The following is a 23,513-nucleotide window of genomic DNA, read 5'->3' as shown; positions in this document are numbered from 1 at the left end:
CTTTTTTCATTTTCAAAAGTAAGCTCTGGCTTGGGCTTGCTACCTCCTTCCAGGTAACTTCAGGACCCTGGGTTTGCTCCCACCTGCGGGTGTATCATAACCCAGGCGCGCGCACCCGGAGTGCCCCCCCTCCCCCACCCCCAGGGCAGATATGGCACCCTCGAGAGAACACAACCCAAACGCTAAACTTTCCGGCCGCAAACTCTACTGCTCTCGCCCGCGATCAAAAGCGACCGGGCACCGGCTTTTTGTTCCAGCGCTGCTCAGCTGGCGAGGTAACGCCACAACAGTCCTCCATCCCCAAAGGTCGGGAGAGAGGCCGTGGGACTGAGATTTTTGGAGCCTCCCGAAAAGAAGCCCATTCCTACGCAATCCGAGCGTGTGGGGCGTACAAACACAGGAAAAGAGGGCGTGGAGCAGGCAACGACGATATTCTCAGCGCCTTTCAAATACTACTTGAGTCTTAGGTTCACGAAGTGGGTCTCCCCATCGGTGGCAGAGCGCGAAGGGGAGGCGGGGAATGGGAGACGGCACGGACCCGGAGAGAAATAGGTACCAGCAGGGCATGCGAGATACAGTCAAGATGCACGTCCGACCCCGCCTCCGGGTACAATCAGAAAAGCTACAGTGTGTCAGTGGTTTTCGGCTTCCTGTTTGTAAAGCGAGAACCTCCCTCCCTGACTCTGTGACCGTCGTTCTTCCTCCCCACCGAGTCCGCCTCTTCTTCGCGCTCCGAGCAACCTCGGCGGCGGCGGGGTGGGGGGGGGAGCGCGGGCCCGCGGGGCGGGGGTGGCCGCGGGGGAGGGGCAGGGCCTCGGGGCGCAGCGCCCCTCCCAGCCGGGCGGCCTCCCGGGCGAGCCGGGCCGCCAGGCGGACAAAGCGCCTCCCGCTCCCTCCCCCACGGCCGCGTTCCAGAAGGGAGGGGGAAGGCGGGCTCGAGGAAGGTGGGAGGAGGAAAAGGAGTACCGGCGGGGGGGGGGGGTGGGGGAGCGAGGAAGGGGAGGAGGGAAGGTGCTGCCGGCGGGACTGGGCAGGATCGCGCCGAGGAGGGAGGGGAGGGAGGAGGGGCTGGGCGGCCTCGGAGAGCAGGGAGGAGGGAAGGATTCTTGAAGCCCAAGATAAACAAATTGTTCCTCTTCACGTGCGGGGTGGGGGGAGGTGGGGAGGGTGGGGAGTGAGCGCGGCGGCCTCTCCTCTTCCCCTCCCCCAAGCCGGCTCTTTGTCACGGAACGCCCAGCGAAAGCCCGCGCCCGCACCCGCACCACCCCCGACGCCGACGACCCCCAGACCGGGGACGTGCGCGATTTATAAGCCGCACAGCGAGAGGGCCTCCCGCGCCGCCGATCGAGGTGCGGTCTGCAGGGGAAACGCGAGAAGGCGCGCGGCCCCGCTACGCTCCCGGATTCCCACCGCCCGCCCCACTCCGCACACGCGCGCAGCCCAAATCCGGGCCGTGCGGTGGCGGAGGGGGCTGCAGACACCTTTCTCAAGCTTCCGGCTCCCCCCCCCCCCACGAAAGGAAAGCAAAAGAACCGGAGAGTGGAGATAGGAGAAAGGATTCTATCCTCAGGGTTAGGGGGTGGGAACTGCCCCTTCCTCCCGGAGAAGTTAAGCCATTGGCTGCTCCTCCTACCTCCAACCCACCCACCCAGCCATTTAAGCCTCTTTCACCTCCCCACTACCTTCCACTCCTCCGGGCTTATCTGACTAGCCCGGAAAGTTGGCGGGGAGCGGGGCGGGAGAGCAGCGGAGAGAGCTCTGTGCAAGCAAGTTTAAGAGGAGGAGGGGAGAGAATCCCCGGCGAAGTTGCGTGGCGGGGACTCTCCGCGCAAGCCCAGGGCGTCGCTCTCCCCTCCCGCCCCGGCGAGTGCCGTGACCCTCGGAGCCGCTCCACCTGCCGGGCCAGCCCGGGGTCTCGAGCTGCGAGGGAGCGCATCCGCGCCCCGCATCCGCGCGCGCTCTCGTGGACGCGCGCGCGCGCAGCCACCTTCGCTTGCTTCTCACCCACCTCAAAGTTCATTCACAAAACTCTCAGACTTTCTCAGCCCAAAGAGGGTGAGCTGGGGAGAGGAGGCGAGAGCATCTCCTTTCCTCCTCCTCCTAGGTTCGAGGGCCTGGTGCCCGCCCAGAATCTGCGACAGCATCAATTTCTCCCTGCACTCGGCGGACGTGCTGAGAGGGGTGGGCGAAGGGGGACCGGTCTGGGGAGCCCAGGCGGCCAGGCGAGGGGTGGGGTGGGGAGCGGTGAAGAGGAGGAGCGAGGTCTCAACTCTGGGTTCACTCTTTCAAATCGGTATCTAAGAAAGGGAGAGGGGGGTAAAACTTTTCCAGTGCCTCACTCCGACGCTCCTCCAGGCTCCCTCCGCCCCTCGCAGTCGTGACTGGCTTCTCCCCCTCTCGCCCCCTCTTCCCCAAATCTGACAACCCTGACAGATGAACAGGTAGCGGCGACGGCAGCTTTTACCTCACAAAAGTTGACGTTAACCCTTCGGCTTCAGCCCACTTCGCCTGCGGTGCAAATCAGATCCCCGTGGCCCCCGTGGAAGAAGCTCCACGCCCCCCCCCCCACGCGCGCGCCCCGTGCCCGCTGCCAGCGCGCCCTCACCATGATCAGCGTGTGGTTCCTCTGCTCCGCCGAGGCAGCCTCCGCATCTTGCTGGGGTTTGCTCTGGTGTGGTTGCTTGCCCGTGCCGGCGCCCGATTTCTTGGCCCTCTGCTCCAGGGTCCGCTGGTAGAGGCTCACGGTGTCCCGGCGCTCCAGCTCTAGCTGCTCCACCTGAGCCTGCTGGTACCTGTTCTCGCAGTTGACGTGGTGCCGCCGGCAGCCCTCGATGCGCTGGCGGAGCCGCTCCACCACCGTGCTGTGCTTGGGGACGGCCGCCGATCCGCCGCCGCCGCCGCCGCCGCTGGCAGCGGGGTGATTGCTACTCGAAGCAGCGGGAGTACTATTGGGAGTATTATTCACACCGATCCCGGCCCCGCCGAGGCTGCTGTTCAGGCTACTGTTGATGCAAATACTACTGCCATTCGCGGCAGCAGCGGGGGCTGCGAAATCCCCCATCCTGCTCCCCGGGCACACTATTTTGGAAGAACTTTTTTTATCCACCCCCTATCAGCCTCCTCCTTGGGTCCAAGGATTAAAATAGTTTAAGTGGAACGCGGGGGAGACGCAAGCACATGGATGGAAACAGCGATCCCGACCGGGCGAAAAAAAGGGGGAGAGATTTTGGGGTGGTTTTTTTTTTGTTGTTGTTGTTTCCTTTTTTTAAACTGTAAAGCTCGAGGGGAAAAAAGGGGGGTGTTATCAGAATACCATCAGACACCTATCAACAAAAAGAATCACAACAAACTGAGCCAGCAGCAAATCGGGTTGCAACTCAAGGGAAGATCCGTTCTTCGCCTGCCTTCTTTTTATAATCCATTATTTTCTAATAAATTCCAGGAGATTTCCGGTGGTTGGCAAGCATTTTCTCCCTACGTACCGAAAAACACACCCCATGTACACACACAAGCATATGCCTCCGGTGCGGACACGCGCGACACACACTCACTCCACACCGCATCGGAAAACGGCAAGCTTGCTTATTGCATTTTCCTTCCACAAAAAAAGTTTTGGTGTTTATGCCGCCCCGTGTTCTCAAAGTACTTTGGCTGCTCAGTTGCATTTCACAGGAACCTAGATATCGAATCCTCGGGCTGGGGGAAGTAAACACATGGACAGTCCGAGGCGACTGCAAAAGTAGATCGGTGAAGTCCTTTGCAAAACGCCGCGCGGAGAGCAGCCCCTAACGCTCGGCTGGGCTGCCGCTGCCGCCGTTGCTCCTGCCACCATCACAATGATCAACTGCTCGCCGCCGCCGCCGCCTCCTCCTCCTCCTCTCGCTCCTCCACCTCCTCCTCCTCCTCCATGCCAGCGGAGTGATATCAGGACGCGCGAGCTCAGTAAACACGGCAGCGGCGGCGGCTGGAGGCCGTGAGACAAGCCCGGGGACACGGCGCAAAACCCGGCGCGGACTCTCCGCCGGCAGGAGCGGGCGCGGCGCGCACCGGCAACCGGCTCCCGCCTCCCTCTGCTCGTCCTCCCCGCCCCTCCGACGCCCCCAACCTCACTGCCACCCGGACTGGGAAGCCGGCGCTGCCAGAAAAGAGAAAAAGAAAGATTCTGGGGGATCTCGGGAATGAATCAACTTTTGACGCGCGCGCGTGTGTGTGTGTGTGTGTGCGCGCGCGCGCCTGTGTATATGTGTGTATGTGTGTGCGCGCGGACGACCGTGGGGACGCGCCTGGCTGGATTTAATTTCCTTATTCCAAACGAGGTATCAAGTGATCCCAAGTTGTTGTTATACATTTATACATTATATTGCAGAACTGTGCATGACCAGGCAGAAACATTGAAGCTTCGCAGCAGTTGTCTGTCATCCCTATCCACGTGGAAAGAAAAAGGCAAATGAGTGGCTTGTTTTTAGAAACCAGGTAGTAAGTCCTCGCTAGTAGTAACCCTGCTTGTGGACACTTGTTCAAACTCTAGGCCAGTCTTAACACACAAATGCCAAATTATGAACAAAAAGAAATAGGCAACAAAAAACTTGGAATATTATTTAATTCTCTGTACATCATGATTGTTGCTATTAGGGCAATTATTGTTTTACTTACCCTTGGAAAAAAATTAAAATAAAGCAAGCAGGGACTTGGAGGTGAGACTAACAGTACATTTTAACAGACTGTTTTGAACACTAGGTGCTAATGACAGCAGTAATTAAGGGTCCTTCGTAAATCAAGTGGAAAGATTGCAGATTTCATGGATTAGAACTACAGGAAAAACACAGTATTTCAGTTTGTCATAACCAAAACAAAAACAAGCAAATATGCCAGGCATACTTTATTGCTAGCTATATTTCTTTCTGTTTAAATGAATTCACAATAAGTACAATTAAAATGGAAGAACAACCACAGAAAGTAATCTAAACTTTCTGTCATCTCCCCAGATATTGAGTATCAAAAAAAAAAAACAAAAAAAAACCCCACTAACAACAACTAAGGATCAAATATAATATCCTTGAATCTGGACTTAACCCATTGCAAATACATAATTTTGAAAAAATTAAAATGGAGAAACTGTTTCTGTGATCATTAGTAGGACAAAAATCTTGATTGTGAGCTGTTAATAATAAGGCATTTTGTATTACCTCAATAAATCTTATAGAATTAGTTTTTTGGGTAAAAATACACCTCAGTTTTCTAAAATAGCCAGGAATAAAAGAACTTCGGATCTCATGCATTAGTCATGAGATCTGATTTAAACCATCTTCGTTTCTTGGCATTGCAGATTAGCATAGGATGCTATTTCTAACCTCATAGTGTCAGCAATAAGAAGCAATATTTTTCTTCAATTAATCAGGTCTATATGGTGAACTATATCTTTAACATCCATTGGATTATCTGGTAGAATGGGCAGCAAAATCTTGATTGGCATGGTGTGAGGTTACCTCTAAGCAGTGAAACCAATGTGAAAGAGTATCTTTCACTGAAGTTGCCATACTTCTTCAGAGGGCTAGTTAGTCAACATACAACTTTGTGTATCATAACTAACTGCCCCTCCTTCAAGTCTGTTAGGAAATTAAAATGAGTTCTATAGCAAAAAGTCAGTCCTGATTCTAAAAACACAGAGAAAATTATAAGAAATTATAAGAAAAAGACATCACAAAGTGGCCTTTGTCTATTTCACATGTTCACTGAATAATATCTCTATTAATTCAGGAAACATATGGTTTCACTGCAGAGAGGAAGCTATGACTCTGCATTCACTCTCCTCTCTCTGCACTAGAGTCTAATTCTTACCCCTCCTCCTACCTCATGGCACCTACATCACCCATACAAGATTGCAATTTGATTTACAGAGGCAGCAAGTTTGAGGGTCTTGAGCATTTCTGGAGACTTGGGTTCTAATTCTAGCTTTTTTCCTATGCCTCAGAATTTAACTTTTCACTGAGAGTTGGTCCTTCTGAAAAAAAATATTCCAACGATAGCAGCAACATGCATACCCATTGAGCTGTTTACCTCTCCTATGATGAAAGGAAGCCAAAAATACACAAGAATTTGCATCCTTCCCTTTGGGGGATGAGCAGGTGGAGGGGCACATTTTGTGGTTTTACCCCAGAGCTCCCCGAAGACAAGTGGGGCTACTCTTGCACAACCACAGTATAGTTTGCTGCCCGAGTTTAGTGCATGAGTGGACTACAGCACACAAAGAAAGGCTGGCTGACTGTTCATGGGTATATGTACATACACACACACACAAGGCACCAATCTTGTATCTCGTCAAGACAGTGGGAGTGGCAGCCATGAGCTCCAAGACCGAAATGTGGGGAAAAGAAGGACGGTGAAGCTGTGTGATGGCGAATGGGGGCGGGGGGAGGGGGGGGCGAGTCTTTGAGGAAATTGACCTGTGCAGTAAGTCTTCCACTGTGACACACTTGAGGTCGGAAACCCCATCCTAACTGTGCAGGACGATTAGAAGAGAAAAGCAGGAAGTGAACAAGACTTAAGTCTTGAGCAACATAGGCAAGTTACCCTGAGTTAGAGATGTTCATCTACTCCAGTGACTTTAGAAGAAGCAAAGGCTTTTATACTGGCTACTTCTAGATTCTCATGATATCTCCTTATAAGGTTGCCAGCTTTGCTGGTCACCATCGTAAAGTACTCCTTGAAAGTCATAGAGAAGTCCATGTTCTGGGGAAGCGATATTAGTCCCTTCTCCCTACCAAGCACTCTGGTATCATGACCATCTTTATCTTTTATGTGAGCCTGCTACAAAGCCAAACTTCCGGATGGGAGCTATGGACACATCATGAGTGCTATTGCTCTAGAATGGCAAAGAACTCTGAGATGCCATAGCAGTGACGAGAAAGAAATTACGTGGTTGTATCCCGAGACTTTGATGATATCTCCCTGGATGCCAAAGAGAAGAAGGGCTGGATGAAGAAGTACCTGTGCCAGGTTGTCCTGAGGCTCTGCCTCTAAGCCAAAGCTGGCAGTTCTAAGAAGTTGAACCCGATTCCCTGTTCTTTAGGTCAACTCTGCGTCATCCTCCCATGTCCATCTGATAGGGCTCAGTGTCTCAGAGTCAAGAAAGAGGTCTCTGTGTAGAAACTCCAGTGTATGTGCCACTTCTGCAGCCCTATTAATGTGGATCAATAAATAGCACTGGCTTCCTAATTGTCCCCTAAAGAATACTTGGTGACCAAGGGAGACTAGGAATCCCCTGCTGCCCACCTACGGGTAAGCAAACCTTTATATGTGCCCACAGAGTGGGCCCAGGCAGTCCTGAATTACTGGCAGCAGTGGGGTGTGCCCTCAACCATCTAACGAGAGCTATCACTTCAGTAATTCCACAAATATAGTTATGGCCTGCTGTGTGCCAGGCACTGTGGTAGACACTGGGAATGCAGCATGACAGTGTATAGAACCCGGTTCCTATGGACCTGGAGATGATCACACCAAGTGAAGTAAGTCAGACAGAGAAAGACAAATATCATACGATATCACTTTTATGTGGAATCTAAAAAATAGTACCAATGAACTTTTACAATACAGAGACAGACTCACAGACAGAAAACAAACTTATTGTAGAAAGCAAACTTATGGTTACCAAAGGGGCAGGAGAGGGGAAGGATAAATTGGGAGTATGAGATTAACAGATGCACAGTACCACATATAAAATAGGCAAACACAAGGACCTCTTGTATATAGCACAGGGACTACATTCAATATCTTGTAATAAACTATAATGAAAAGAATTGAAAAAAAAGAATATAGATATATACATATATATGTATAACTGAATCACTTTGCTGTACACTTGAAACTAACACAATATTGTAAATCAACTATACTTCAATAAAGAGAAAAAAAAGAAGAACACGGTCCCAACCTCAATGATGGCCAACTAGACTCAGGGCGGTAGATGCAGGGACTAATATGGGACTAACATGAAGTGGGTACGGGAACACGTAAAAGAGGCCTCAAGTGCATGCTTGGAGGTCTAAACAGGCTTCTCCGGAACTCATGCTCAAAACTGGGTAGACGTGAGCCAAGCTAAGGTTGGTCGGGGGTACGAAGTGGGGAGCTAGGAAAGAGTGGAGCGAGGCTCTGAGACCTATTGTTTCAGCAAATCCACACTCGTTTCCTCTCACAGGAGCGTGAGCGTGAGAGGGTGTGATGAGAAATGAGTCCGAGGCTGGGAGAAAAGCAAGAGCCAGACCGTGCAAGGCCATCCAGAAGTCTAGACTCTATCCTCAGGACCAGGCTACCACTGAAAGGATTCAAGCTGATTACACTTTTTACTTTGGCAATGCAGCAGATGTATTAGTACACTGTTTTCTAGAGCGTGTTCTGAAGAACCTGGTCCTATAAGATGTTTCACCAGAAAGGTTTCTGAGTCAAGTAAGTTTAGGAGATGATCTGTACTGCATCTCTCTCTCAAAGATTCATTACCATGGTGAAGGCTGCAAGAAATCTTTCAACAAAGCATGTTTAACTTTGTTTAGCCTAGCGGTGCCAAAGTCCTGTTATCTCCCACAGACTGAAACACACTCTAGAAAGCTCTGTGTAGGAGAGAGTAAATATCGAAGGCAGTTGTAAATCTACTTAAGTTCACAGTTGCCTGGGCAGGTAGTCTGTGACAAAGACCATACTCCCCTTACCATCTGCTTTGCCAGAATCACTAGCGCCCAGGGTTCAAGACCCTTCCCTAACCTTAACTGGATGTGTTGAATTCTGACCTTTAAGCAGTAGGGAAGCAACAACACAAAGGCAAAAATCCCAGAAGGGGGAATTTGACTAGACTTTTTCAGCATTAGTACTTTGAATGTCATGTTAATGTCTATCTCTGTATAATAAAACCTCCTTATTAGGGGGAAAGGTCAGTAGTTATTTAACTGAAAATCTTAACTATGTAATATCTTTAAAGATTTAGAGTTTTATACCTTTTGAAGCATGCACTCTGTCTAGTCTAACAATTACTGGCCTCTTAGAGCTACTTTAATGAGCTCCTTCTACCTAGTAAACCAATTGTATGTAGGTGACATCCCCATGGACAAGGGGTGTTTCAAAAGTTTGTTTCCTTAAGTATTTAAATATTCCTAACAAGACCCTGTTCACACGGACTTCCCTGGTGGCGCAGTGGTTAAGAATTCACCTGCCAATGCAAGGGACACAGGTTCAATCCCTGGTCTGGGAAGATCCCGCATGCCGCAGAGCAACTAAACCCATACGCCACAACTACTGAGCCTGCGTGTTGCAACTACTGAAGCCTGTGCGTCTAGAGCCCGTGCTCCACAACAAGAGAAGCCACCGCAGTGATAAGCCTGTGCACCGCAACAAAGAGTAGCCCCCGCTCGCCGCAACTAGAGAAAGCCCGCCCGTGCAGCAACAAAGACCCAACTCAGCCAAAAAAAAAAAAAAAAAAAAAAAGACCCTGTTTATGTGATTAATTTTCACTTTTTAATTACAAAAGGGTTTACTTAGCTCTAGACCAGGTCATAAATTTGAGAGGAATGTGAATTAATGGGATTTATTTTCTTGTTCATGTATTTTAATATGTATATAATAGTTTTATGGTTATTAGGAGAAAGTTATCTAAAGTCCATGGCAGACAAATTTTTTAAAAGCCTTTCGTTCTGTTTCACATGTACCTCTATTCCCAGTGCTAAGTAGTTTGAGATAACAAGGCATCTGCCTTGAACAAGGTCTGGCTTCCATGTAAGACGTTGAAGACCTCTGAAATTTGGGGGAAATATTTATAAAATCTCTTATTTATTGAGGCCTATCAGCAGCCAAATTGTTAACTTCAAAAACAATTATTTAACAAATAAAGAACTGAAAAATTGTACTTTTTTGTAGTAAACATTTACTGGTGATCAGCAATAGCCTAGGATATAATTTTAATGGTCAACAGTCACTGAAAACTTGCTCTATTGCAGGTTCTGTTATTAGGCCCCCACTTCACTGGTGAAGAAACTGAGGCACAGAAAGCTTAAGGAACTTTCCCCAAGCCAGAGATGAACAGTGGCAGAGTCTGAACTTGAACCCAGGCTGTCTGACCCCCAGAGCACACACACTATTGAAGAAACACGACATTAGAAGAAGGTCCCTAAGGTTCCTTCTAATTTTAAGGGTCTACATTTCTATGAAATTAAGATCACTGACTTTTACCCAGATCTCACTTTAACAGAAGGCTCTTGCTACAATGCTTAGGAGGGTTTCAGCTAAGGAGAAATTCTTCCAGAAGGCTGTCTTTGGCCAGGCTTCCCTCAGCCCCAGCTCTGGGTTAGTCACCTTCTTGGTGCTCTGAAAATTGTGTGCAGTTCTCTGTCTTGGCACTTATACTATCACATTATATTATAATTGTCTATCTACTTGTCTGCCTCTCGCTTGTGTTCTGTTAGTCTTTGGACCTGACACAGGGCCTGGCCATGACAGAGCTCCATAACTGCGTTAGGGAGCATGAGTAAATGAAAGAGTGAACAGTTCAGTTTACCAAAATTACAAAATGGGAAAGGGAGTTGTGACCAGTCCTGAACAGTAGTCCCGAGGAGAGGAAGACTGCACTACCATTCTGTAGAAACTATCTGAATGCAATATAAGAAAATCATAGTCAGGTGTGGCTTATTTTTTCAAAATGTTGTTTCTCAGGGGTTTGAGGTATTCTGTAAATTGGCTTAGAGAGGTGCAGGGGTGGAAGAAAGGCAAATGGAGTAGAGCCAGCCTCTTACAGAGTCTCTCAGAGCATCAGCTGTCTTGTCAGCAAGGGGAATGGCTCATGTTTACTGTACACCCATGGCCATGGTCAGATATTAGGCAAGGCATTTCTTGTGTTAACCAACTTAATAATCCCAACAACCCTAGGAGGTATGTAAACTAGAATTGGCCCAAATGTGCTCTAACATGAATTCAACTACATGCTCTCAGTTTTGTGTGTATATGTATATTCCATCTCTTTCTTCTGTGCTCAGAAATGAAAAAGGGAGGGAGGGAAGTTGCTCAGAATCAGTAGAGGAATGTAATACACCATGCATATTTATTTCACTTCATGGATGGTGTAAGGGTTTTAAGGTGATTACAACTACACACTTGAGAGAGATGTAACTCCACCATCTTATTATCCCCATTTTACAGATGAGAAAATGGAGGCTTAAAGAGCTTACATAACTCATATCCAAATCAACTCCAACGCCTCTGTCTTATGCACCTGTCTGAATTCAACTTTGTGTTTTGTTGTTGTTGGTGGTGGTGTCTTGGAGCCCTTCTGTTGCTGCTATTGTCACCCATCCAGCAAATATTTATTGACTGTTGACAAGTCCTACGTTAGGCGCAAGGGATGCATACTTGAACAGAAACATTTTCCTCCCCGGGGGAGCTTAATAATCTAGTGGAGAGAAGGAAAGATAAATCATACAACAGGCTAACATAATTGTAGTCAGCTCTTGACTGACCAGAGTTTGCGGGAGTCATAGGAATGGGTTTGTCACAGTTAAGACAAAACCTGTGAGAAGGGGATTGGAAAAAAAATTAGATTAACCTAAGCTTAGTTAGAATGACAGCCAATATTAAGGGAAGGTTTACCGTTCTACTCATGCCATTCAAAAGGTAAAAAAATAATAAGATACAACAGTTTAAGTATACAAAGCATCACTTTCACTGTCTGATGAAAAATCGCCCAAAGCTATCTGCTTAATGGTTTAATATTGCCTGTTCCTCAGCTGAACGCTCCCTTTTTAACACTGGAACAAAGCCTAAGCAACATCAGTTTGTCTTTGAGCAAACTGCATTCTTCACTGTCACTCTAGTAGACAGTCTAGGTCAGCAGTTTTTAAGCCACGTTGAGCCCTAAGAATTCTCTGGGAGGGGCCTCAGGGGCTGGGCATGGTGGGGAGAGGAGTTGGTTGGTTCTTGGCCGCTCTTCAACTCAACTCAAATTGGAGTAAGATTGCCTTTGAAGAAAGGGTTCCACAGCTAAAAAGTGTTTGAAAATAGTTTTATGTTTCATCTTGTTTTGCTGGCAAACTCTCCTTCTCTCCCCAACCCAATCTTCGTCCTCCATCACACACATATTATCATTTCACTCTTCTTGGTGTCACCAAATTCTGGTTCACATTGGCTCGGAATTGGTTAACTTTGGCTCCAAAATTTAGTGATCCGCTTGTTAATGTCAGCTTCCTCAAATTTCTCTTCTTTTCTCTGAGCTGGGCAGGTATAAGGATAACCCAACTAAGTGTGCGATGAGGTGGAGAAAACCGTATTGTCTAGAAATACATTGGGGGAGCACTGTGCATGTTTAGAAGGCATGCTAGCATCATCTGCCTGGTGTAGTGGTGGGGTGGGGTTTGCGAGACCCTAGAGTCACGCAAAGGTAGACGGTGGATAATCTGCCTGCTAAGAAGGGTATGTCCTGGTACCACAAGGGTTTTGTCTTACTGATTGGGGTATACAAGTTTGGGCCTACGGAGGGGGAACAGCTACTAAGGATGGAACCTCTTCTGCTACCCCCAATTTCTTCTTCGAGTAAATGCCAAACAAAGTGATTTCAAGGTCCACCAAATGATTAACCTATCCAGGCATCCACATACCTTGGTCCAGTCATGCCTCTGGTTATACGTTGGCTTTTGGGGAGGCCAGAAAATCAGAAATGTGACCATTTTAGGATCAGTGTATTAGTTAGCGCCTGTGAGATTTAAAACAAAGGTCTCAGCTTTGGCTGCCACGCTTTTCATTTCTTCTGCATCCCCTCCTGCCAATTCTCTGCTAAAGAAAATCTTCAGCATGGGAGAAGGAAAAAGCCTGTAATACCTCAGATGCCATAAGGAACAGACGAGGCATAAGGCTGAAGTGATGGCCACTCAGACAGGGGAAGTTTATTGATCCAGTTCTGCTCACCAGCCGTGGATTAGTAACTGACAGATGTTGCAAAAAGACAAGAAGAAAAGGCTGATTGGCAAGGGTCAGGGTCACCCAACCTTAAAGCAGAAGCAACATGGCATCTGTTGGTTAAAATGAAGTTCCAGCCATGGACATTATACAGATCTGTAGTCATTAAAAACTTGTGGGGTTTTTTTTGACACAAGCACTGTTGTTTTTTTTAAACTATGTTAATCTCCTTAAGTATTGTTGCTTTTGGCTTCTCAATTACCATGCACATGTCATCTGGTAACAGAACACCTTTATAGCTTTTCAAACCCTCCTACCTACATTCTCAGCCCATGAACTTAGCAGTGGGGCGGGGAGACTGAACGTTCCCCGGTTGTTGTTCCCTGGCATGTTGGTCACCCAGATCACCTTCCTCTTGACCACAGTGATTGATGCAAAGATGGACGTGTGACTCGGACTGGTCCAATTAAAGCTCTCTCTGGGAATTTTGCTGGAAATGCCAGAAAAGGAACATTTTTCTCCTCCAGGAATAATGGAAGTTAAGGACTGTAAATGCCTGGAGCTGCCTGGGGCCAGCTTTGATATAGCAAAGACAAAGCCTATTTGAAAATAAAGCCAACTCAGAGGAAAACAGAGCCAAGAAATGGAGAGTCCTCGTGACACCATTTCTGTCCTGAATCCAGGTGGGCCTACGGCCAAGATGCCCTAGAAGTTTCAATTATATAAGCCAATAATTCTCCCTTTTCTTACATTTTCCTCCCTCCCTTCTTTCCTTCCTTCCTTCCATTCTTTCAACTGTGTGTGTGTGTGTGTGTGTGTGTGTGTGTGTTATAATTGAAATATCCATCAATTAGGGACTGGCTAAATAAATTATATAATATCCAAACAATGAACTATATGCAATAATTAAAAGGATTCATATATTATTGCACACGTGAATTATCGCATTACTTATCATAGCAAAAAAAAAGTGAAAACCACTATTGGGGGATGGGAAAACTATATTATATCCATATACTCAAATAAGCAACTGTTGAAAATGAGTCATATTCAGCTATATTGATTGACATTTAAAAATCTTTATGACATATAATTGATTTTCAAAAGCAGTTTATAAAAATGCTCTTATTTTATAAAATTATGTAATTTTGTGTATATAAATCTAGCAAACTCTAGAAAGCTAGTTAGTCATCATTATTTTGGGATTTTAGGTGCTTTCTACTATCATTTATTCCTTTCTTTATTGCTTTAATTGTATGCTTATATAATAAAGAGAGAAAATGAAAACTTTCTATTTTCTAGAAAGAAAGAACAATAGAGAAAGGAAAGGAAGGAGAATCTGAAGAGAAGGAAGAATGGGAGTGTCTGTAGTCTGAAGTTTGCCTAAATGATTTAGGAAAAGATTCAAGGAATAGGTGATATCATCTCATGAATCTTTAAAAAATATTTTCCAGATGGACAGATGAGGAAAGGGCATCCAGAAAGATGAAACAGCAAAGGTGAAGGGGTTCAGAAAAATGAGAAAATATGATGTCTTAAGAAATACGTTTTCTGATATAGCTAAATCAGTGTTGGTAAATTAGCATTTAATCTTAAAAACTAGGGCAGGATCAATTAAAGTCAATGTTAATACAAGGAATTTCATATCAGGATTGCATATGAGATGCACAAGGGAAAAGAAAAGTACTGCATCTCAAGGACACTGGTCTATGCACCCAGTTGCTTGAGTACATCTCTCCTTTGAGGTCTAATAATACCTCCAACTTAACATGTCCAAAGCAAAACTCTTGATTTCCTCTCCAAATCTGCTTCTCCTCCATAGTAGTAAATTTCATGTGTCAACTTGATAGGGCCACGGGGTACCTGGATATTTGGTCAAACATTATTCTGGGTGTTTCTGTGAGAGTGTTTTTGGATGAGATTAACATTTAAATCAATAGACAGTAAAGCAGATTGCTCTCCCTAATGTGGGTGGGCCTCGTTCAATCAGTTGAAGGCCTGAGCAGAACAAAAAGGCTGACCCTACTGCAAATAATAGAGAATTCCTCTTGCCTGACTGCCTTCAAACTGGGACATTGGATTTCTCCTGCCTTCACACTGGAACTGAAACACATTGGCTTTTCCTAAGTCGTGAGCCTGCTGGCCTTGGGACTGGAACTGCACCATTAGCTCTCCTGGACCTGCAGCTTGCTGACTCACCTTGCAGATCTTGGGAACTGTCAGCCTCCATAATCACATGGACCAGCTCCTAATAATAAATCTCTCTCTCTCTCTCTCTCTCTATATATATATACATGTATATATAGGTATATATGTGTGTGTATATATATATATACACATATATATACACACGTGCTATTGGTTCTGTTTCTCTGGAGATTCCTAATATATTCTTCCTTTCCAGTGTCCCAGTAACAGAAGAAATGGCAAAATCAATCTACCAGTGCCTTGGTAATAAAAACCTTGGGGTCATCCTTGACTGTCCTCCTCTCACACCTAAGATTCAGCCCAAAGCAAACCATGTCAGCGCCACATTTGAAATATATCCAGAATCTGACCACTACTTATTTTCCTCCTGTTACCATCATGGGCTAAACCTCTGTCTTCCCTCACCTGGACAAATGCAATAGTGTCCTAACTGGTCTTCCTGCTTCTGCCCCTGCCCCTTTACAGACAAGTATCCACACAGCAGCCTGACTGTTCCTTTTCAAATATGTCAGTCAAATATTCTCATTTGGGGTGAAATCCAAAGTCCTCACCATGGCCTGCAAGCTCCTGCAGGGTCTGGCTTCTCCTTCTACCTCACTGGCTCTGTCTCCTGCCACTCCTTGTTCACTCTGCTTTCTGGCCTCCTTGCCTCTTTTCCTTCTTCTTCTTTGTTTTAATAAGCCAGAAATTCCCTCTCTTGAAATGCTCTATTCCCAGGTATCCATAGGGTCTTGCTAACTCCCCTCAGGTGTGTCCCTCAGAGACCTTCCTTGCCAACCTGTGTGAAATAATCCTCCCCCACCATCTTATCCTTTTTTGAGTCATGTTTTGCCACCAGGCATGCAGTACATCTTATTTTATTTATCTTCTGTGTCCCCTTCTGGGATGTGAGGCCCATGAGAGCAGACAATTACTTTGTTTCTCTATCTTCTGCACGTGGAGCAGAGGCTGGCACCTGGGAGGCACTCAATACCTGTTTGTTGATGAATGAATGAGGTTTCCTTCCATACACTGAAGGAAACAAGATACTTTTTATGTAGTAACAGCTAACATTTATAGATCGCATACTATATATTGGGCACTAGGCCACGCTTCTGATATAAATTAACTCATTTTTCCCCCACAACTCTAGCATTTTCTGAATGAAGAAGCTGAGGCAGAGGTAACTCTACCAATGTCACACAGCTGATAAGGGATGGAGCCTGGCTTCCAGCCCAGGCCAACTCAAGAGGCCATGCTTAACCATTCAGAATATACTTCTTGCAAATTCATTAAGAGACACTGAAGAACAGCAAGGATTGAAAAAAGGCATATTCCCTAAATTTATTTTCCAGGGATAAAAATATTTCCTGCTACATAGTATCTTCACCAGTTTACAACTAAACAACACAGCGTGCTGAGAGTAAACAGACAGTAGAAAGCTTTGGACCCTCGCAGTTTACACTGTGACACCTTTGAAGCAATTTGGGAGAGACTAACAAAGTAACAGCAAAGACTTGTTTGAAAACCTTTCTTGGGTCAAGCATACCTTGTAAATTTGGTAGGAGCTTTACAAACCCACTTGAAGATGCTGGCAGTCCTTTTTACCCTCGTGAATTTATCCTTTTGTGTATCCGGCCAATATTTACTAAGTACCATTAGGTGTCAGGCACAGTTCTAGGCATAGGGGGTATAGAAATACCTTCTTTCATAAACTCTCATTTCCACCTGTAACAAAATGGAGCTTATAGTGATTTGGAGCTAAACTCTGCAGTCAGAGACCCATGGGTACAAATTCCAGCCCTGCTGTTACTGGCTACGTGATCTCTGGCTAGTCATATAACTTGTCTAAATCTCAGTTTCTTTGTTTATAAAATGGAGGCAATATCGATTATGAGATCTACCACACCAGTTTACTAGATGGATTAAATAAGATTGCTTGGGGACTTCCCTGGTGGCGCAGTGGTTAAGAATCTACCTGTTAATGCAAGGGACACGGGTTCGAGCCCTGGTCCGAGAAGATCCCACATGCCGCGGAGCAACTAAGCCCGTGTGTCGCAACTACTGAGCGCGCGTGTTGCAACTACTGAAGCCCGCACGCCTCGAGCCCGTGCTCTGCAACAAGAGAAGCCACTGCAATGAGAAGCCCACGCACTGCAACAAAGAGTAGCCCCCGCTCACCGTAGCTAGAGAAAGCCCATGCGTAGCAACAAAGACCCAATGCAGCCAAAAAAAAAAAAAGATTGCTTGATACACACTAAGTATTTGGAAATATACTACCTGTAATGGTGAGCTCTGTGATTCTGAGTATGGTTTTGCACGAATGATGACCTCAGAGTTCTGTAGGTGTCTCTTCATTTAAGGGACGAGAGTTTGATGGAATTTTAGTGTCTTGAAAGAGTGCAGGTTTAGTCAAGATTGTCAACCAGAGTGCTAAACTTTGTGATGAAGTCATAGGGTCTTCCACTCACAATTAGACATCAAAATAGAACTATTAAAAGAACTCTGATTCACTAATTTGTTCGTTCTTTTTTCCTTCTGGGGCTATCTGGGAAAGCTGCCCATTTGCAGAGAGCTCCTTTGGCTATCTTCCTTTGCCTTTCAAAGTCCTCAAAAAAAGTTCTTAATTACCTCATAATGGGTCCAGGAGATTGTTGATTTTGTTTGTAACATGTCAGAAGGAACAATTTTTATACTACTAATAGACTCACTATGAAGTATAAGGGATATCTCAGGTGGTTTCTGAATGGACCAAATATTTGCATGTATTTATAGGCCCTTCTGCCTTCATGGGCATTAGACCAGGAGTTAGGAACCATAAGTTCTAATCCTAGACCTCATACTAGTTAACTGTTTGATCTTGACTTTACTGGTGCTTTGTTACCCTATCTATCTATATCAGAACGTTAGTGTCTACATCATCTTCCAAATCTAAAATTCTACAATCACCCATAAATAAAACTCATCAGCAAGAAATCTACCCTACTTGGTATTTGGAACTGAATATGAGAATATAAGAACTTATAAAAGGAAAGGATAAGCACAGGGGCTCTTGCATTTCATGTTGTAAACACTGCTACAGCCATACAACAGGATAGTAATAAGGGTTAAAGTAATAATATACATCTTTTTTGTTTTAAGTATAAAGATATGCAATAGTTACATTCATTTTCTTGAAAAAATCAGACGTTAAAAACTTATTTGAAAGCACAAATGCTAACATAGCTAATACCATGTACAAAAAGTTGAAAACGAAAGCTTTCCTTGCCCATTGTTCAGTGACTGACCAACCCCACAGCATATTTAGTTAGAATCAATATTAGATTTGAGATTCAGTCCAGACCAGCACTTCAGAGGAGGCTGATCTTCACATGAGGAGTTATCATCCAGCACAGAACTTTTTGAAGGCTTTAGAGTCCTTTGAGATAAAAGGGACACTTTCAGGCTGAACTCCTGAAGAAACAGAATTAATAAAGTGTCCTAGCTTAAAACCATTTTACCCTTGGGAGACAGTAAAGCTCAACCAGGACAACTGGCTGTATTTTGCAGACTGAAAGGGACCAGTGAGTAAATGCTTCGGTGCTAGTATCCTCTTGGCAAGGAAAATGTTTCCTAACATTCCTTCTGATTCTCTGAAAAGTTGGACGCCTTTGCATAGAAGAATGAGTTTGCGGGGCTTTCCAAAGGGAGTTCGGAGACAGGTTGTCAAAATTGTGCCTAAGCCAGTAATGTTCTGAATCCATTGGGCTCCTAATTACTGTCCTCTGTGAGCCAGGCAAATTAACCTGGGCCCATTGCACTGCCTGAGAAGAAATAAGGAATCAGTTAAAAAAAAAGGGGGGGGGGTACTGTATTTCTGCATGCCCGTTACCCTTCAGTTTGATTTTCCTGGGAATGTGTGTGCAGTGTATTTTTGTTGCAGACACATTTTTGATTCCCTGAGCTTGATGAAATAGGGAGCTAAGTAGAAAATAAAACATTTTAAGAATTCTTGTCATTACAGTGGAGTAATTTTTACATAAAATAGGCACCTGTTTCATGAAAATTATAGCTAAATAAAATAGAATGAATTTAAAGCATTCACCCTCCTGAAGATTTAGCTGGTCAAGGTCCTGAATTTTCCTTACCTCACTGCATGGCTACGGATATTTACACAACTGAGTAGTTATTTATAGAAACTACCACCACCAGCAATAATGAACATCCTCAAGAACAAGTAGATATGAAAAAGAACTGATTAGGAATTTTGGAAAAAGGCACTCTTTGAAATTAAAAATCTCAATAGATGGGATAAAGTCTAGATTGAAATAAGCCAAAGAGAGAGTTGGAAAAAAGTGCTGAGAAATTCACACAAAATGCAGCACCTGGAGACAAAAAACTACTTAAGAGAAGTTAAAGAGTCATGAATAATAGATGGAGAAGCTCCAAAACAAATATTTAGGAGTTCCAGGGGAAAATAGATGAAAGACAAAGACAAGAACAACATTTGAAAAGATGAGACTGCGAAATTTCCAGGATTGAAGACATGTCCTCAGGCTGAAAGTTCACAGCATAAATAAAAATAAATCCATATTGTAGGAAAACTGTAAAAACATCAAGGGCAAATAGAACAATCCTAAAAGCTACCAGAGAAAAAAGACAGGTTGCCTACAGAAGAATAACAGCTGGGCTGGCAGCCCACTTCTCATCAGCATTGATAGATGAAATAATTATCCAGACTGCTGAAGGAAAATAATTTCCCATCTAGCTAGATTCTCATGCCAAAACTAAACTAGCATTCAAAAGAGAGACAAAATAAAGATATTTCACCCATGGGAAGTTTACCCCTCATAGATCCATTAAAGGATTAACTTGAATTTAAAGAAAAGAGCCTCATAATAATAATTATAACAATAGCTAACACTTTACATGCGTCAACTATTTTTAATCCTCACAATAATACTATGAGGTAGATAAATTTTTAACCTCATTTTAAAGTGAGGAAACTGAGGTACAGAAATATTAATGCCTCCCAGCTAGAAAGAATGAGGGTTTGAACTAGGTGGGCTGGGGAAATATTGGATGAAAGAAATAATAATAAGCAAAGAAATTGACAAAATAAGTGGATATATCTTAATTAACCACTGACTGCAATAATTAACTTTTTTACTTAAAAAAAAGAGGAAAAACTAAAACTCTATGTAATAATAATTTCAGGAGTTGTTCTGTAAGTGGCTAAATCTTGCCAAGACCTTCAGTGTGTTTAGGAGAATGGTGGTAAAGAATAACTTAAAACTTTTAATGAAAATTTATTGTTACATGGTTAAAAATATAGGGGTAACAACAGCAAGGATAGAAATGTAATTTATAGTTTCAAAATAAGCAGAAGAATATTTAATGGAATAAAGGCATTTACCAATTCAGCAGAAAACAAGAAGAAAAATTATAAAAAGGGAAAGAAAACAAAATAAAAAGACAGTAGTAAAGATATGTTCAAATATATCACTAATCACAATAAACAATTGTGAAATGAAATTTAATTGTTAAAAGAATTTACTAATGTATTGTATTTTTTTAATTAGCCAAAAATTCTATTACCCATGTTTTGCATCTGCCTCCTACAGATTAGTATCATTTTAATCGATGATATATTGAGAACATTCAAGAGGTGTATCCTGCATTATTTATTTAAAAAACCCATATTTAAAAACCTAGATGTGTGTTTACATACCCATTATGATAAGGGAAATTATAACCCAAACAGATGGATGTTTATAAAAACTGATATTTCAGGAAAGGACTTGAAGTAAGAAGTCCTTTCCAACTCCTTCTTTAATTGGAGAACAATTATTTCAGAACTCCATGTTTTCCTAATGGTAGTCCAGAGTAAGTCAAAGGGAAAACATTTAGCAATCTTAAATCTTTTACCTCCTAAAATTTTAGAAGGATAGCTATCAGAATGATTTTCCAATCAACATTATAGGAAATCTTCTAGTTGATAAAAGGCCACATGTCTACATACTTCTTAAAAGTTGAATGACTTTTTAATGTATCCAGATGAGATCCAACATTTAACATATTGAATCAGAAGGAATAATTTTTATTGTCCACATACTGTATGAATATGAAATTAAACTGTAATTCTCCTTGATCAATACTGTAGATTCCATGTCATGATTAATTCCAAGAAAACAAATTTCTGCATCTTCTGTGGAAACTACTTTTCAATTGTAACAATATTCTCAGAAAGTTTTCAGGTTGTCATTATCTTTCCTTTTGGACGGCAAAGTGCAAAAGATCCCTGAACAAATAGCCTGCACAGAGAGAGCTTCCTGTAACTACCGCCACAATCAGAAGAGAAAACTGTACCATCACCACAAGGCTCCCTCCTGCTACCCACCCATCCCTAACCCCTGGCAACCACTAATCTTTTCTCTATCTCTATAATTTTGTTATTTCCAGAGTGTTACGTAAACGCAATCATTCAGTATGTAACCTTTTTTTTCACTCATCATTATTCCCCTGAGTTTCATCCATGTTGTTGCGTTTATCGATATTTCATTCCTTCTATTGCTGAGTACTTTCTTTGGCATGGATATACCAGTTTGCTTATCCATTCACCCATCGAAGGAAAATTGGATAGATTCCAGGTTTGGGCTATTATGAATAAAGCTGCTATGAACATTCATGTACAAGTTTCTGCATGAACATAAGTTTTCATTTCTCTGTGGTAAATGCTCAGGAGCACAGCTGCTGAGTCATATGGTAAGTACATGTTTATTTTTAAAAGAAACTGCCAAACTATTTTCCAGAGTGGCTATACCATTTAACATTCCTACCAGCATTGTATGAGTGAACCAGTTTTTCTGCATTCTTGTCAGCATTTGGTGTAGTCACCATTTTTAATTTTAGCCATACAGGTAGGTGTTAGTGATAACTCAATTGTGGTTTTAATTTACATTTCCTTAAGGGCTGATGAAGTTGAACATCATTTAACGGGCTTACTTGCCATCTCTGTACGTTCTCTTTGAGTGTTGGTTCATGACTTTGGCCCATTTTTCTAACTTGATTGTTTACTTACTATTGTGCTTTAAGAATGCTTTATATTTTCTAGATACAAATCATTTGGCCAGTATGCGTTCTGCAAATATTTTCTCCCAAGCTGTAATTTTTCTTTTCAGCCTTTTAAGAGGGTCTTTCCCAGAAATACAGTTTTTACTTTTAATGAAGTCCAAATTATTAGCTTTTCCTTTAGGGATTTGTGCTTTTGGTATCAAATTTAAGAACTCTGCCTAACTGTACATCACAAAGATTTTCTCTTATGTTTTTTCTAAACATTTATAGTTTTGCATTTTACATTTAAGTCTATCATTCATTTTGAGTCCATTTAGTTAATTTTTGTATACAGTGTTAGGTTTAGGTGGGTTTTGCTTTTTTGTTTGTTTTGTTTTGTTTGCTTATGGATATCCAGTTGGTTCAGCCCATTTGTTGGAAAGGCTATCCTTCCTTCGCTGAATTGTTTTTGCACCTTTGTCAAAAATAAGTTGAGCATGTTTGTGTGGGTCCCTTTCTGGGTTCTCTATTCTGTTCCACTGATCTGTGTGTCTGTTCCTCTATATATGCCACAATAGTCTTGATTACTGTAGCTACATATGTCTTGAAATCAGGTACACTGACTCTGCCTACTTTATTCTTTTTCAAAATTAGTTTTAGCTATTCTAGTTCCTTTGCCATTTCACATAAATTTTAGAATAATCTTAGCTATGTCTACAAAAAAATCTTATAGATATTTTCATAGGAATCGCATTAAATTTATTTATAAATTTGGAAAATCGACATCTTTATTATATTGAGTCTTCCAATCCATGAACACAGTAATGTTTCTTCATTTATTTAGATCACCTTTGATTTCTTTCATCAGCATCGTGTAATTTTCATCATACAGATTCCATACATTTTTGTTAGATTTATACTTGAATATTTAATATTCTTTGGAGCAACTGTAAATGGTTTGCATTTAAAAAAATTTTTGTTTCCACTTGTTTGCTGTTAGTATATAAAAATGCAGTTGATTTTAGCTTGTTGATCTTATGTCCTGTGAACCTGCTGAACTCACTTATGAGTTCCCGGGGGGGTTTTGTTGTTAATGGTGGTAGAATCCTCCAAATTTTCTAGGCATACAATCCTGTTACCTGAAAACAGAGACAATTTTATCTCTTTTAAGAGTTGTATTTTTTAAAAGTTAAGTTCTTTGCTTCTTTCAAGATACATGGCTTAAAAAGATTCTGAAAATTTGAAAACAAAGAATGAAACAAGATACACCAGGCAAATACACACACAAACACACACACACACACATATACACAACAGATGGTAGAGACTTAATAATACCAGAAAAATTAGAATATAAGCATTAATAAAGA

The 23,513-nt window shown here is 43.3% G+C and overlaps 1 protein-coding gene across 1 annotated transcript in view; it reads right to left on the bottom strand.

Moving 5' to 3' along the window:
• MAML3 (mastermind like transcriptional coactivator 3) overlaps positions 1-3,469 on the bottom strand; it is a 416,506-nt gene extending 413,037 nt beyond the window's left edge. The window contains exon 1 of the mRNA XM_061192583.1: positions 2,606-3,469. Coding sequence (XP_061048566.1) covers positions 2,606-3,061 — 456 coding nt within the window. The 5' untranslated portion in view covers positions 3,062-3,469. The remainder of the gene's footprint in view (positions 1-2,605) is intronic.
• Positions 3,470-23,513: the final 20,044 nt, after the last annotated feature.

The sequence above is a fragment of the Eubalaena glacialis genome, chromosome 5, assembly GCF_028564815.1.
Source record: "Eubalaena glacialis isolate mEubGla1 chromosome 5, mEubGla1.1.hap2.+ XY, whole genome shotgun sequence".
Lineage (NCBI taxonomy): Eukaryota > Metazoa > Chordata > Mammalia > Artiodactyla > Balaenidae > Eubalaena > Eubalaena glacialis.
This window is presented reverse-complemented; position numbering and strand designations above follow the sequence as displayed.